The 17,878-nt window shown below is 33.6% G+C and overlaps 1 protein-coding gene across 6 annotated transcripts in view; it reads right to left on the reverse strand.

Annotated features, from left to right (window-relative positions):
- Nucleotides 1-17,878, reverse strand: part of PHF14 (PHD finger protein 14) — a 214,800-nt gene that overhangs the window by 154,436 nt on the left and 42,486 nt on the right. For 5 of the 6 annotated variants that reach the window (XR_009260448.1, XM_058724983.1, XM_058724984.1 and 2 more), the window contains exons 6-13: nt 17,172-17,283; nt 13,858-13,995; nt 9,247-9,393; nt 8,341-8,611; nt 7,677-7,783; nt 6,454-6,549; nt 4,515-4,618; nt 2,340-2,471 (exon numbers count right to left, since the gene is read on the reverse strand). Coding sequence is in view for 5 of the 6 variants with exons in the window: in XM_058724983.1 (XP_058580966.1) it covers nt 2,340-2,471; nt 4,515-4,618; nt 6,454-6,549; nt 7,677-7,783; nt 8,341-8,611; nt 9,247-9,393; nt 13,858-13,995; nt 17,172-17,283 (1,107 nt within the window). In the remaining variant the exon portion in view is untranslated. The remainder of the gene's footprint in view (nt 1-2,339; nt 2,472-4,514; nt 4,619-6,453; nt 6,550-7,676; nt 7,784-8,340; nt 8,612-9,246; nt 9,394-13,857; nt 13,996-17,171; nt 17,284-17,878) is intronic. The other variant, XM_058724985.1, reaches the window with a different exon arrangement.

A 17,878-nucleotide genomic window follows, 5' to 3' on the forward strand; every position in this document is an offset into this window, starting at 1 on the left:
TTTAAGCCAGTAACAGGCCCAGTCATGAGATAAAGGTCCAGGAACCCTTTCCCTAAGAGGAAAGGACCTTTCTAGAACCTCTTTTCCTAAGAAAAAGACTGAGAAGAACTAAACAGAAACAAAGCAGGAGTTAGGATTAGTGGTGTGTTAGTAAATATCTAACACCTAGCTCTCTATGGAAAAAAAGTGGTAATTGGTAGCATTTGCCAATTTCTGCAGTACAAATACTCCTAACCATAGCCAATTTCCAAATACCAACAAGGCATCAGAGAATGCAGAATGGGGAAAAGATGCATAGTAGCACACAATTACAGTTTTTCTACCACACATATACAATAGACTTAGGTAAAGAGCATAGGTAATAATAAAATATTTAGGAAGTGAAACTGTTTTAATGTTTATTATCTTTCATATAGCTTCAAAAATAAACTGAAAATGTTAAAAAGAAAAAAGTGCCTCTCACATTTGAGATATACTAAAGAAAAATATAATTCTATAAAATTTACTCCAAAACTAATACACTCAATTAATTGCTAAGCAAAACTAAGTTGATTACAGAGGCCAAAGGAAATCGGATAACTGGAAACTAGAAGATATTGAAGACTTCACTTTGTTCCAATATTAGCTTCTACTTTTACTTTAAAACACTGCAACCAATGCATAGGACCCTAAGTAGTTTTAGGTCTTTTGGGGAGAACTTTCACTAAAACATCCAAGGCAACCAATGCATTTTCATCTGAAGTTCTTCCAGAAACTTACACACTGGAAACCAGAACTCTGCAAGCAGAGCAATATTAGAAAAATTCATGGGGCGCCTGGGTGGCGCAGTCGGTTAAGCGTCCGACTTCAGCCAGGTCACGATCTCGCGGTCCGTGAGTTCGAGCCCCGCGTCAGGCTCTGGGCTGATGGCTCGGAGCCTGGAGCCTGTTTCCGATTCTGTGTCTCCCTCTCTCTGCCCCTCCCCCGTTCATGCTCTGTCTCTCTCTGTCCCAAAAATAAATAAAAAATGTTGAAAAAAAAAAATTTAAAAAAAAAAAAAAAAAAGAAAAATTCATAATCTCATTTAAGTAGAGAACTGCATCTCTCCATATCAAAGCACCCTGGCCCTGGAGACTACCAAAGTGGCTTTCAATTTATAAACACCCACCTAGGATGCTTATTACCACTGCTGGCATTCTAATAAGCTACAGCATTGTCTTAGTAAACTCTGGTTTCAAAAGCACATATCAAAAAGTATATACATAAACTCCACTATACTCAAAAAGGGCAGACTAGTAGGACTCTCTCAAGACAACCTGATAAAAGAACACTATGAAAAAGCAATCCTGTGAAAATGGTGAAACGATAGAAGCTTCCTAATAAAATAAACAGAGATTGCTTTATGAGATGAAACAATGAAGTCAAAAAACATGCTTAATGTGTTTCACAAACACATGACTTTTTATAGATTATCATTTAAGAACCTGGGGTTTACTCTTTTCTAAAAGTAGAAAGGTAATTTGTCTAAACAGAATACTGATGTTTATTCCAAAGTTTTCCATGTCCTATATTTTTCCTATATAGAATTGGCCTATTAAAATTTGAGCATATCTCTCTCCCTTGAACTAGAATTAAGGAAAGGATACAATTCATCATACATAAGCTTTTATAAAACATCTGTAGTTATGCAATATACCTAAGTTAAAAAAAAAAAAAAAACCTTAGAAATGTATGTCAAATGTTTCTAGATTTGCAAAGAATGGTTAAACTTAAACAGAACTAGCATAAATGACAAATACAAGTAAAGCCTTGGGTGAAACTAATTAAATTACAAATAAAAGCATGAATATGGAGGCAAGTTCCTGATAAATTCATTCAATTTCAAAACAAAAAGCATTAGAGAAATTCTTATAATAAAGAGAATTAAAACACCTGAGACAGAATTTATGCCTTAACTATTGATAAGATATCACAACAGCCTCAATTAACTTAAAATTCATTTCTCAAAAAAACTATTACAGATTTATTCATATAATATTATAAATATTTATGTCTGAAGTGTTCTCACCACAAAATAGAAAATGGGAACTAATGTGAAGTGACAGATATGTTAATTCGTCTGATGCTAGTGATTATTTTACAATGTGTAAGTATATCAAATCATTAAATCATTAAGTTGTATATCTTAAATATAATTTTTAATTGTCATTCATACTTCAACAAAGTTGGAAAAACATTAAAATATCAATTAAAAATGTGCTAAAAACTTCATTATGAAATAAGACATAACACTTCATCTTATACTACTGAAACAGAGAGCAAACCAGTTCTACCATTAAAATCTCTTTCATTTTACTTACCAGTAACTGTTTTTGGTCTTCCTTGGCATCCTTGTAAGAGGGGGATCCAGACACCCAAGGTGGTAATGGAGTTTACAGGTATCACACAATAAAAGAAGATGCTGATCATGGTTCTTCTTACAAATTCCACAACTTTGAATAAAGGCAGCAAATAAACGATTAGAATAATAATTATTTTAGTGAAACAGCTATTTATTGCACATTTTTTTTAATTTTAAAATTTCACCTTGGGATTAATGTTTCTTCTGTTAAAATCAAGTGTTTTTTTTCTTCAAACATGCCTCTTTGTAACATCAATAATTATTAGTTGTAAATATTTGACTATAGAAAAATAGCTGGATCTAGTATAATTCTTATTCTGGAGTCAAACTTTTCAGAGAGAGGCATTTTTAGACAGTATTCTCAGGATGCCTGGCTGGCTCAGTTGGTTAAGTGTCTGACTCTTGATTTCAACTCTGGTCATGATCTCACAGTTTGTGAGATCAAGCCCTGCATCGGGCTCTGGGATGACAGCACAGAGCTTGCTTGGGATTCACTGTCTCCCTCTCTCTGCCCTTCTCCTGCTTGCTCTAAGTAAATAAAAAAACTTAAAAAAAAAAAAAAAAAAAGAAGAAGATAGTATTCTCAACATCACAGCTACCTCAATTTAGTTATCACTTAAAACATTTATTAGCTCAACTTTTCTCTAGAAACATAACTATTGAACAAAAAAATTTTACAATTTTCTACTTCTCTCAAACTACAGAAGTTAATTTACAAACAAAATTGTTTATTTTAACATTAATTATAAGCCTTTCAATGAATCTTCAACATGTAAATAAGCTACATTTCTTTTTTTTTTTTTTTAATTTTTTTTTCAATGTTTTTTATTTATTTTTGGGACAGAGAGAGACAGAGCATGAACGGGGGAGGGGCAGAGAGAGAGGGAGACACAGAAGCGGAAACAGGCTCCAGGCTCTGAGCCATCAGCCCAGAGCCTGACGCGGGGCTCGAACTCACGGACCGCGAGATCGTGACCTGGCTGAAGTCGGACGCTTAACCGAATGCGCCACCCAGGCGCCCCAATAAGCTACATTTCTAAATAAGTCTCTTCAAAATCAGACTTTGAGTCTTAAAAGTACACCAATTGATATTTTTGTGAGGAATGGGGAATTTTGCATTGTTGTTACTGTTATTTGGATTTTTGTTTCTTTTCAAGGAATCCAACTTTTCTTGTGCAAAACATCAACTTAACTACTCCTGAGAGCACAGGCACCATGACTGGAATATCTCTGTTTTTTTATATTGGGAACATAAAGTGTGAAGAAAAAGTTGTTGAGAATCTCTAACAGCTACCCATCCATGTAAGAAATAAAAATGATTTTTGAAGTTTTAAATTATCCTAGAGAAAAAGGGTCACATACACGCAACAACAACAACCAGTACTTGGTTCTCAATGCTACTCAAGTGAAAAAGGAAAATCATTTACAATACATTCTGAAACAAAAATGAACTGTACTGACAAGTGAGAAGCACTGTGATATGCATGGTGGTTCCAAACGAACCAATTTTGTTTGGAAAAGCTAGATTGAGCCAAGAAGTCTTGGCTATGCAAAATTACGATAGAGACAAAAAAGTAAATAACAAAAGCACTTCTAGAAATAAAATTATTACAACTGAGCATATAAAAAAATATAGACAGATTCAAATCTAGAACTTATCTTCATTATCCACCACTGTACAAAGGCAGTAATTCAGATTGTATATGATACCCATCACTACCTAAAAACACATGCAAAGCTCTAAAACTCATTAAAGTAAAATAAAATATAAATGCCCATTAAATAATAGATTATTTTAATTATTTAAGAAAATGATCATCTACATTATTTAAAGTCACTTTCCAATTCCCCCAAGACAATGGATTGTTCATTTCCATGCAACTTTTGGACATATATCTCCACTTATTTAAAGGATACAAGTCATTAATCTTATCATTAAAAGAGGAGCAAAAATCTCTTCTCTCATTCAACCTAAACCATCTGTGATAAAGGTATTGATAAAATGAATTTCAAATGCATTTAACATAAATTCTAATACGGACATAATCCATTCACAAATATTTGAAGCATCTTGTTACTAAAAGTATGAGTTTAAAAACACACAATATTAATCTGTTATCATTTTATTACTTGCCTATAAAGTACTGCAGGAAGAATAGAAGTCTTTTGTGTGCCTCCTTCTTTTTTACTGGGTTTTCTCTCCTTGGGTGCCCGCAAAATTGCCGGTATGTTCAACTTCTATTGATTTGAACAAATGCAGTTTATTTTGTTTTAAAGAAAAAATATAAAGCAACATTCTCCTCTATTTGCCACTCAAGTCAACTAAATATGCTAGAATTGTGAGGGAGAAATGTCTTACCAGCTATTACACCAGCAAAAAGAATTAAAATGAGTTTCTGTCTCACAGTTACTCTCATTAAAAATCTATAATTACATACTCTCATCCCTTTTCAGTGAAACACTAAAACATTATGAAAATTAAACTTCTACTTTAGCTTTAAAAAGTGAAAGACAAGGACAAGCATTTAAGAGCTTTAAAAAACCACACACAATACACTTGACAAAAAGAATATTGAAGCCGTTTATTTTCCTCAACATCCCAGCTACACGGTGCTCCATAGGTTAATTAGAAAAATTATCTTATTGGACCAAACTCTCCATAAAGTGAATGAGATTCTTTTTGGGTTTCTACTAATCTGTAGTATGCTGGCTTCTGAGACAGCAACCATCTATCAAAGTCATTTCTCGGTGGCCTGGTGGGCCGACATCTGTTCAACCAACTGGAAAAAAGTGTCATGCGAGTGGTACAAATGAATTCTACTTCTTCTGTGTATTTTACATTTGCACAAGGAAATTTGTGAACTTCTGTTAAAAGTAATTTAATAAATGACAATGCTCTTTTATGGTACATAATGCTTTACACTAAATAGAAGATTCTTATGAGACAATCTTGCAAATCAAGCCAAAACATAATGCTAGCTTGGCAAATAAATAATAGTCTTGCACTCAACATTAACTTCTCTAAATATAAAACATAAAGCACCATAATCTTCCCCAAATCCATCAACAACCTATCAATAGGAAGAAAGGTCAATTCTCCATAGGTGACTGCTCCTTCTCACCTCTTAAATTATGTTATTCATTGTAATATAAGCCGCATACATCCTGTTCACAAAAGAAGGATCTTGAAAGCTAGCAGAGCATAACACATACCAATATGTATTATTTTCTAAAATATTAAGTCTACACAAATTGTATGATAAATTGACCCTTTGTAAACTTCTGAAACAAGTACAATGAAAAATATCTCTTCTTTGATAAACTCCTTCACAAATAAGACTACTTTCACAGTAACACAGGGAGTCTCCATCTCCTTCTAAAATATAACAGATTATTTGAATGAATTCTTAATTTATGAATTATACACAGTACTAAAAAAAGCATTCAAAGAAATCTATTTGGCAATGATTCTTCTTTTTTAACACCAAGAACTTTAATAGGCTAGATATGCTCAAGGATAATGTAAATTTTTTCATTACTACAATGATATCTACTTAACGGGAAAAACCACACTTTAGACTCTCAAGTTTCAAAACCCATCTCTTACATAGCTCAAAACCAGATTAACATAAAAACGAATCTCTTCAGTTTGCCTTTTAAATTTTATGTCAAAAAAAAAAAAAAAGGTGGGGGAGAGGGGACTAAATATAACATAAGAACAAGATAGAAAAAAATGTGGCAAGGACTCTAAAACTGCTAAATTACACATAAGAAGAATGTGGTAGGAGCAAATTCATGCTTCACATCTTAGCTTCACCACAAATGACAATCAGAGCAAATGAAAAAGTTCTGCAAACAAGATAGCTGTTAAAACAAGCAAATTAAGCTACAGGTTCTCAGTAGGCAGCTTCCAATTCTCTAGATATATTTCAGGCATTATCATTATCCCAGAGGATTAGTTGGCCCTAATCAAACAGAATTTTTTAGTTAGGAAAGTTGTATCAGAAGTCTGATCTCTGAAAATAATATAGAGAATGAGAACAGAAGGAGATAGCAATTGGAAAGAAACTAACCTGCCCTGTGATTCTGCCTAGTAAGGCCCATATTCCTTGCCCTTCGCTTCGAAGTTTTCCATTCAGGTTTTGTAGTTCTTCTAAAGATTCACACAGCTACAACATAAATAATGAAAATTAGTATGCCCATAAAATATGTAGTAATCCATGGGAAAATTTAAATAATTTATCAACAAGTGTCCAAGAATATCTATACTTATAGTCCATATTTTTTATAGTCCATATTTTTAATATATTTAAGCCACAGTACCGAGAGATGAGGCTATCCAATTACTTAATCAGCAACACTAATAAAATGTAAGCATTTTGTTTTATATTAGCATTTTTACTGACAATAATAATACCTATATTTATCATTCGGTTACAGTTTTCTAGATATTTCATACACATTCTGCTAATTAATCCTCAAAAGTCTACCAAGATGCATTTCCACCATTTTCCCAATAAGAAAATTAAGGATTATATGGTGTCTGTGACTTGGCCAAGATCATAGAACTAGCAAGAATCCCCAGATCTTCTGAATCTAATCCCAGTACTCTTTTCACTACAGATGCTGATATTGGAAACTTACCTCTTATTAATGTTTTATCACTTAAAATAACATGACAGTAAGTCAATATAGGTTTTATATGCTCATGTGACTTATTACCTAACATTTTGGCCACACCTTGCTTTTACATTCTTTTGATCTCCCTCATCATTACAATGAAGAGGCAGAATGGAAATTTAGATTGGTAGGTATTTTTCTTAAATCAAAAGTAACATTACAAATTCAAGACAAAAGCAATAATTTAAAAGTAAGTTTCATTGTTTTCTACAAACTTAGAAAGTGAGGCTCTACAGTATACTAGTTAGAAAGAAGGAGTCAGGCTGGCCTCAAACCCCAACTCTATGACTTGACTATCTATGTGAGTCTGGGCAAATTACTTCACCTCTTTAGGATTCAATTTTCTCCTCTGAAAATGGGAGCAATAATTACAACTCACATTATAAAACAGAAATGAAAATTAAATGAGTTAATATATGTAACATGCTCAAGATTGTACCTGGCACATAGGAGGTGCTTAGTGTTAGTGCTGATAATACATTCAATAAGAGTAGGAATTGTAGGGAAAGGTCTAAAGATTCCAGAAAATTTTCAAAATGGGACATACACAGAAAGCTCTAATATCGCAAATGACATCAACAACAGATCATATTATGTTGTTTTGTAGCCGACTTACCTTATTATATTCCACATGGAGTTTTTCCTGTTCATTCTCTAATTTATCCTTTATATTCTTTTGTTCAGCCATATTTTCCTGAATTTGAATCATGCGCATATTTCTCTCTATTTAAATTAAATATCCAATTTTACTTATTAGAAAATAAAAGCTGATGTATAAAACACACAAAGGAAGAAGCTAGCCATAAAGATGATCATATGGATAATCCTACATTGTTTGCAACATTTTTAACCCTATTTACAAATACATGAACTCAGCATTTTACAACAACCCACAACTTAATAGAAAAATAAACATGCTTTTGGGGCGCCTGGGTGGCTCAGTCAGTTAAGTGTCCCACTTTGGCTCAGGTCATGATCTCACAGGTTGTGAGTTCGAGCCCTGCATCAGGCTCTGTGGGGCTCCAGCTCAAAGCCTGGAGCCTGCTTCAGATTCTGTGTCTCCCTCTCTCTCTGCCCCTCCCCTGCTCACGTTCTGTCTCTCTTTCAAAAATAAATAAATGTCAAAAACAATTTTTTAAATAAATAAATAAACATGCTTTTTACTTAATATATGTAATGTAGTATGGCTAATAGACTTCTAAAAACTGACAGTGTATCAAATACTTCCAATAGCAAATTGTTCTCACTGAAAATGTGAATGTATCAGTGTGTATACTGACCAAAGTAATAATTCACAAAATCAGCAGTGAGAGCAGGTTGTTTATGCTTTCTCCTTCCATCCACACTAGAACTAGTATCTGAATTGTCCACTGGGAAGATATCTGTACTGATTCCCATTAGCTCTGCTTTCCGCATCAGTTTACGAATGGCTGAAGCACTGCTAGTGAGTGGTCTGGGCAATTTTTCCCTTGGAACCCAGGCCTGGGGTCTGGTGGATCGAGCTAGTTCTGCTTTGGCACGATATTGCTGAAGCCGGGCATTGATTCTTGCCTATAAAAGAAAAGCATATACATTTTAAAAGATATTAAAATGTAACATATTCCTTATGATTTCTACTTGTATGTTTAGGATAGTAAAGACAACCAGAATTTCCTGTATCAAGGCAAATTGTATCTATCCACAGTTCTTAAGATAATATTCTTGGATTACAATAAAAGGTCTACCCCAGTAACGAATCCAGGTCCTAGTCTATGATCCGAGTTGTCAGAAACTAATTTGACTGAACTGAAGTTCCTTTTCTCAATACCTGCAAAAGTCTATAAATTCACTTAATTTACATAGAAATACATTTTAAAAGATGGGCAAACGGATCAAATCTTTTACATAAGCAAACACTAAAACAGACTGAAAAAAAGATATGGTCAACATACTGCATTGATAGAATAACTTCTCTAAGCCACATTTTTCAATGTATTTGGAAACGTGCTTTATAAAAGGCTTCTCAGTTGACTAAGGAGTAACATATTCAGCTACAAACTACACTCACTACCTTAATGACAATCTACTTCCTAGGTAACTAACCAAACTTCATAATTACATTTCACATGTCATTGGCACACACACATGAGATGTGAAATCCATAACCTTGAAAGAAAAAAACATGAGTTTTGGCATGAATCCCATACCTGTGCTTCTGGTGACAGTTGCTTCTCCCTTTCTTGCAAAGACATTTTACAATAGGATTGTAGAGCCAAGTAGTTTTTTCTCTTCCATTTTCTGTCTAACCTATCTGCATGTTGCTTACAATAAGCAAAAAATGGATCTGCTATATCCTATACCAAAAAAAAAAAACAAAAAACAAAAAAAAAACAAAAAAACAGAAGGGAGGAGTGAATATTTTCACTTCAAAGGGTCATAAACAACCTAACACAAGAGATAATATTTGCTTTTTGAAGATTCTCCTATGTTGTTGGTTATTTCTAAAATAAATTACAAAAGTAACTTTTATACACAATGATAAAAATTGCTGCTTTTGAAACTTAATCCTGTATATCAACTTCAAATTAACAACTATTTTTTTCTTTAAAGGGCCTTGTAGATTTAAAAACACTGAAATAAAATCTTAGGTATTGTATTTAGTTAAACTTGTGTACCTAAAAAAATAAGCAAGCACTGTTTAAAACAAATAGAATTTTCATAATCGTAGGTAAAAGCCATCATTAAATATTAAAGTTATGTATACATAGATTAATATTACAAAAAATACATCCAGAAAATACAGGACTAGCCAACACAGATAAGTGGAACATTTTTAACTAGCTAGCAATGCATGGCCAGATTCTACCCAAGACAAAAATGGATTAAGAAGGCCAGACTTCTTTTTACTTCTATTTACTGTCAATTGAACACATTAGGTATCACCTTTAACTCTTTATACAACTTTAAAACCTCAAACAGAAAACATAGCTCTCTCATAGCCATCTCTCAGGATACTAACCTAAAGGGTCTATTTTTATTCAAAAAGAGTAGAGTACCAAAAAAAAATTTATTCTATCAAAAACAAAAATAACTTGTAAATATTTAGCCAAAACAAGTAATCTGCATTGTGATTGCCAAAAAAATAACTGGGAGTTCATTCTTTAGGTCTGTCCCAAGGAGAAGAAATAAAGATAAGCTCTCCATATATAGTTTTTATCCAAGTTATGTTAGAAGGGTCTCTTAGTAAGGTGAGATTTTACAACCCAAAGAGAAATGATGACACTAAAAAAAAGAAACAAATGAGAAAGAACAGAAAGGAATATAATAACAAGAACAATAAATATGAGGTATCCTTAACATAAAAAAAGTGTATGAGGCAATTCTGTAGTGTGATATCCACAAATGTCACAATATAGTACGGTGGATAACATCACAGAATTTAGAAGTACAAAAAGCCCGGACACAATTTGAGCCACTGAAATTTAATGCATGAATGATTTCAGTCCATTAAGTCAAAGGTTATGGGAAAAAAAAAAAATCAATAAAAATCTATACTCTATTTCCATTGTTTCAATGAGAACTTTCTACATGGTAACAGGGTGCGAACAATACCAAAATTATACTTTATCACAGAAGAAACTACCATATGGTTTACATGAAATATAAGTAACTTTAGGGGAAACTATATGGTGTGAAACAAATTTCTGTCAGCATAACTGAATCTGTGCTATTGTTCGATTTTAATAATAAATACATTATATCATAACATGGTTTGAATATTCTAAATAATTTGGGATTCTCACAAAGCAGATCAGAAAGAATAGAAACTTTCGGGCACCTGGGTGGCTCAGTCAATTGAGCGTCCAACTCTCGATTTGGACTTAGGTCACAATCCCAGAGATGTGGGATTGTACTCCATGTTGGCCTCTGTGCTGACAGCATGGAGCCTACTTGGGATTCTCTCTCTCCCTTTGCCCCTCTCCCCCACTTGCCGCTACCCTCTCTCTCTCTAAAAGAAAGAAAAGGGGGGGGGAAGGAGGGGAGGGAGGGAGGGAGGGAAAGAGAAAGAAAAAGAAAAGAATAGAAACTTTAAATGGATCCTCACCACTGAGATAAAAAGTACTGTCAGAAGGCTACAAAAAGTCATTAGAATATAGTAAGGTATATGATGTCACTAGATGAAACTAGGGTACTTACTCTCTTTTTCCACCTTGCTTTTACTGCCTATATAAAACAGCCATTAAGAAGAAATCCCACTTAACAAACCAATCTGTAAAAGGGGTGGGGGGGGGGGAGCTTTCTCGAATGTCATAAAATTGAAACAGAAGATATGCCCACAAACAGTAGATTTGTTTTACTTTAAAATTTGTCTTTTAATTAAATATGCTATTATATTACATGAATCTTAGTCTACAGAAGTATAATAGCCAAGAACTTCCTTTAACAGAATGATTACTGCCAAGAGCAAATCATATTGATACTGATTCTTGGGTTTTAAAACACTGTTCAGAAATCTTTATAATTTTCCAATTCTATAAGTGTTTATAAGAAGACACCAGAAACACATGTAAATATATTTAAATCATTCCCCACAAAAAAGTACACCTAACAAGGAAGCAAATGTGGAGAAAAGTCACATTTTGTTATTCTAGCATCCAGAATTCCTACCTAATCAATCAAGGGAGGCAGCAAGGCAAAGGAAAAGCCTCAGGTCCTGTTTCTACATCCTGATTTATTTCAATTTCCCCTGTAAATTTCCCCAGATGAGATTAGAGACAGAGACATGCAGACCACAGATGCAAACTATTTATTTAATGTAATATTGTGTTTCGTTTGTTTCATTTCCATGTACATGCCTTTAGATACAGGGATGTATGCTCTAAATCACTATAGACCCCCTTACATTCCACTGTCCCATCATGTGGCTACTTTACACATTTTTGTTAGCCACTGTCTACCCTCCCCCCAAAATGTTGAATGGCAACTATACAAAGGAACCCAAACTGCCATAGTATGACAGGTAAAGCTCTCAATAAGTTCTAAAAGAAATGGCTATAAAGGAGTCTTCCTGATTGCAAAGCTCAAAGTTTTCCGTAAGTACAGTAATACCCTACCCTACAGACTCCATGATCCGGGTATTCACTTGGGATTTATCTCATCTTCTAAGTCTTACTTGTACTGCCCCTCTGCACTGCTGCCCACCATCTTAGAGTGTAGTCAATACTAATTCACGTAACCTTATTATATAATTAATTATGCTTCTATGTCTTCCTAAGAGCTGTAAAAATGCTCAAAATTTATCCAGTACCCTTCATCAATTAAAGTACAATTCATAAGAATCAAAGCCTGGTACAAAAACACGTATCCAACACATAACTGCTATAGAATTCATTTATTCATAAAATATATCCCTCGGGGCTCTTGGGTGGCTCAGTCAGTTAAGCATCCGACTTCAGCTCAGGTCATGATCTCACGGTTTGTGAGTTCGAGTCCTGCACCAGGCTCTGTGCTGACAACTCAGAGCCTGGAGTTTGCTTTGGATTCTGTGTCTCCCTCTCTCTCTTCCCTTCCCCTGCTTGTGCTCTCTCTCTCTCAAACATGAATAAACATTAAAAAAATGTAAAAAAATATATACACCTCAAAATCTGCTCAACAAATTTTCATTACATTATCTTTTTTAGTTGTTTCTTGTCTACAAAATAAATGGGAAAAGATAAAGACTCAATATAAATATACATATATATTTTTATGTAACACTGAAAATTTATCCAGTAAAAGAAGGAACACAACCAAAGGTTTATAGGTATACCACAGATCCACCATGAACAGATAATAAGAATTACCAAGCAAATACTCAAATACCTATCTAACACAAGAACTTAAAGAAATCAACAAAACTCAGTCTCAGGACTCCTTAACAGTCTTCAAAATTATTGAAGACCTCAAAGAGACCTATGTGAGTTATTTTATAGATAGTCCCCATTAGAAATTAAAAAACAAAATTTTAAAACATCTATTCATTTTAAAATAACAATAATCCATTACATGTTAAGATAAATAACACTTTTATTAAAAATACTATAATTTACATATACACAAACTCAGTGAGAAGGGTGGCACTGTTTTACATTTTCAAATCTCTTTAATGTCTAGATAGCTCACTTTATTAAAGATGGCTGGATTCTCAAAACTATTTCCACATTCAGTATGTTATATTGTTATACATCATATAATCTCTGAAAATCTCCACTATTGCTCATGAGATAATTAAGAGTAAAAAATGTATATACGGTTTTCATATTGTTACAAAGATAGTTTCAACCTCACAAACCTCTTGAAAGAAGATTAAGGAGTCCCCAAAATGTGCTTTGAAAAAAAACTGTCTAATCTAAAGCTAATAAACCTGGAAGGAAAATTGTAAGATTAAAAACACTTGTAAAGAGATAGAAATACAGATATTGAAGAAAGGGTAATGATTTTATTTAAAGAAACAGAGCAACGTTATCCAAACATAATTTCAGATCCTCCTATAAAAAATGCTGACATATTAATGCTTTAAAACAACTTGGATTATGTTTCATTTTACCTGTCAGATCTCGCTATAAAAAGTTTAACATGTTTTCCAAATGTCTAACTAGCTTTAAGACTGAAAAACTCATATATTGTTTACTCTTGAAATTTTAGACCAGTGATCTAAGCAAAGACTTTAAAAATACGCTTGTTAATTTCTTCTATCATGCACACCTATTGTAGGACATAATAGAGTTATGAGACATCTTATGAACATATTCACCAATGATGGTTTTAAATAAACCTACCTCTTCTGCTGCTGCCTCTGAAAGCAGACCTTCCTTCTGGGCACAGGTCACATGGAAATAGGCTCTGCACATCCCTGCATCACAGCTAATGCAAACTCCAGTTCTAGCAAAACGAGGGTCTTCACAGAAGCTACATTCCTAAAATGGAATAACAGGAAAACTCTCAGAATAAAAATATCTCTAAAACAAGACTGCATTCTCATACAAAGCGTCCATAAAATACAAATAATGAATCAATAGCATATCAATAAAACAATAACTGTGGGCAAGAAAAGAGTTTATATGAAAAAATTCTGTCTAGAATTCTAATGAACCAAAATTCCACTGATACAATAATGATGACACTAATAATAATAATAATAATAATAATAATAAGGATTTACTATGTGCTAGCCACTATTCTAAACACTTTACATATATTAACATATGTAGCCATTTGATCCACTATTCCACACTAACATATGAAAGATGTATTACCTCCATTTTACACATGAGAAAACTGAAGACAGGTTAAGAAATCTGCTCAGAATAACACAAAAAAATAATTGTCAAGTCAGTCTTCAAACCAGAGTAATCTAAAAGTCATCGTTCTTAACCATGAAGCTATAATGACTTGAACAACATAATACTGCTTGGAAAATGAAAGAAAATAAGTAAGAAGCCAGAGAAATTTGCCAAAAAAAAAATCTAGGTACTGGAACCAAAGAAATCATTTTTAAAATATCTTTAAGAAAATTAAAAAGTAATCTTATGTAAACAATCTGACGAAATTGGTTGTGATACACAATGTAGCCAACTAGTTAAATCTTTTCTGAATACAAAGGGAAGAACTGTAAAACTGCAAGTTTCAACAAATGAAATTACCCCCAATCCTCCCCAAATTTATTTTTTTATCCTTTTCACTATCTATACCACAGAGAGAGAGAAAGAAATCTAGTCTTAAAATATAAACTACTCTAATGATAGGAATCTTCGTTTAAAAAAAAAACCTGCTAAACTGTGACAGATTGCCAGTAGACACTTAAAGAAGAACTGTTTAGTAAATATATTCTAAGTAAATTAAATATAAGGGAAACATATATAGAGGAAAATTAAAAGTTTCAGTAGACACTAAAAATATCATTTTAATACTGTAACAGTAAGTAACTACCTAGGAGGTAGACAGCACCCAACTGATACATCAGCAATGAATGAAAACAGCAAGAATAGGAATCTGGGTATAGATGTGAAAATATACCCAAATCCTGACACTCTACTGCTTGGTTAAGGTTTTTTTTTTTTTTTTTTTCTAGTAACAGTAGGAGGCATATGGTAGGATGTATCAGCAAATAGTAATGTAAACATGAGACCAAAAAAGAGAAAAAGAATGAGACAGAAGGAGAGAAGATGGAAGAGAGAGAAATGGAGAAATTAAATTATTTCAATAATGTCAACAGCACAAACAGATCCAAAGTGCTTAAGAAGTTCCCAAACTAATTTAATGTAATATGATGAAGTTGAAGGGATTTCAGAGTGAATACAAGAAAAAATTTCCTAACAAAAAGTCTTATAAAGACTATAGAACAATCTAACAAAGAAATGGGAATCTTCTTCAATTGCCTGAATCATTTAAAATGCTAGGAGAACTATGCTAAGCAACTGAGAACACAGGGGAGAAAGTAACCAGGATTAGGAAATGGATAGATAATGTGGTCTAGAAGAACTGTCCCAGTTATAATTCACATCACTGACTGTACCAATAAGCTAGAGAACACATAATTTTTTTACTCTACTTTCTAATCATACTTCAAAACAAAAGAAGGTGATAATGAAAAATCAGCTGACGATTATATATTTAATGATTCTCTATTTCAGTTCAGAGGTCATTGCCGGTTTCAGTTATATGAAGTAATATCTGGTTCTTGTTTTTTTTCATTGCTTCTAGATTTGTAATTATGATAATAATGTGTGCCTAATGAAAATTACTTAAGCCAGTCCCTTCTAGGCTCTGTGCTCGTGAATTCTGAAGCTGATCTCAAAAAGCAATAACTTTCACTTCCAATAATGGTGGACTAGGTAATACTAGGTAGGTATTAATCCTGCTAGAAACTAGAAAATGTGAACAAATTATTATTTTTTTTTTTTAACTATAGCTTAAGGCATTAGAAAGATAACAAGATAGTACAGAATTACCTGAGGACCAGGAAAGTAAGTTCACTGCTTGGGCCTGCTTTTCTCCCTGGGGTCTTTAACTAATTCTGGAGAAAAAAGCTGCATTCAATAGAAATTACCCAAACTAAAGCACAAGAGTAGACTGGAGTGAGGCTGGAGGGTGAGGGATGGGGGCTGTGGTTAGAGCCTGAGGAGAATATTCTACATATAGCAGCAGAAGCTGTCAAATTTTTGAATTTTCACCATCAGAATTTTCCAAAAACCTTTAAGTTTCCCACCCACCTTAATGTATTACTGACACTATCACAGTCTTCCTTCCCAATTTCCCAAGGGACAGTAATGGAAGAGAATGTATCAGTGCCTAATTGGTTCTAGTATTCCAGGGATGTCTATAATAATTATATAACTAAGTTTAAATTAATAAGTGTATTTTTTGTTTGTTGTTTTTATTTTTTGAGAGACAGAGAGAGACAGAGTGTGAGTAGGGGAGGGGCAGAGAGAGAGAGGGAGACACAGAATCCGAAGCTCGAGGTTCTGAACTGTCAGCACAGAGCCTGACTCAGAGCTCGAACTCACGGAAGGTGAGATCATGACCTGAGCCAAAGCCAGATGCTTGACCGACTGAGCCACCCAGATGCCCCAGTAAGTGTATTTTTATCACTTATAATCCTAAAGCTCAATCAATAAAAACCAATTTATAAATTATTGAGGCTGAGAATGATTTGCAAGGCAGGCTATGCAGTCATTTAAAAAAAAAAAAAAAAAAGTCCTTGAAACCTGAGTAAAATAATAGGTGTCCCTTTTCCTCTTTTCATAATTTTGGTAAATTTCACTTCAAAAATAAAGTCAGAAATTAGGTTTGTATTTGATCTTACTGATCTGAGAACTCATGTGTACGAGGGAGTATACTAAATACCACAAAAATAGAAGTAGTATCAATTATCATTTTACCCCATAGGTAACTCTAAATTAAGAATACATGGAAGAATTTATAAATTACTGGCTTTCTGGGAAAATTACTAACAATAATAAATGATTTAGTGCTAAATGTTCTACAAATAGTATCATTACTAATAAGCATTTCTGCAGTGAACAATGATATCAGTAAAAAGTCATATAAACAAATTTTTCTCTTTTAGACAATCAAAAACACTTTGCCTCACCTTGGCACCATATTTGGAATAGTTCATTTCTGTCAGTGTTACTGGTCGTAATTTGTCAATATCTCCAAAGGCTACTCCAGGAACATACAGGGCACAGACAATATGAACCCATCTATAAGGAGAGAAAAATATGATTTTGCTATCAAACTTTCATAAAATGCCCACAAGGAAAAAAAACATAAAACACGTGTGTGCCATCACAAGTAACTACTGAAAGAATTCTATGGTCAGACCTTCACAATCTCCCACAACTGAAGAATATGGAATAAGCACAACTCAAGAAGCACTACTTTTCTAGCAGCTTAGCCCAAGCTAAGAATTAACAATTATAATTGCCTTTCACTTAAATTCACTGCACTTTGCACTTACCTGTTATTCTTAAATATTTGCACAAAACCACTATACAAATGAAACGTCATTTTCTTACTCATGGGAAGATTCACATTCATTATTTTAAGCTGAGAAGGATCCTAATTTAAGAACTGTGAAGTACTTCTGTAGTAAGTAAAATTGCTCCTTCTTGTTACTTTTTTCTAAAAGCTGTTGGAGAGGCCATCAGAACAATTTAAAATTTGAGTGCGGGGGGGGGGGGGGGGGGGCGCCTGGGTGACTCAGTCAGTTAAGAGTCCGACTCTTGATTCTGACTCAAGTCATGATCTCATGGTTTTGGAGTTCAAACCCCACATCAGACTCTGTGCTGGCAGCAG

This window comes from Neofelis nebulosa, chromosome 4 (genome assembly GCF_028018385.1).
Source record: "Neofelis nebulosa isolate mNeoNeb1 chromosome 4, mNeoNeb1.pri, whole genome shotgun sequence".
NCBI classification, from domain to species: Eukaryota; Metazoa; Chordata; class Mammalia; order Carnivora; family Felidae; genus Neofelis; species Neofelis nebulosa.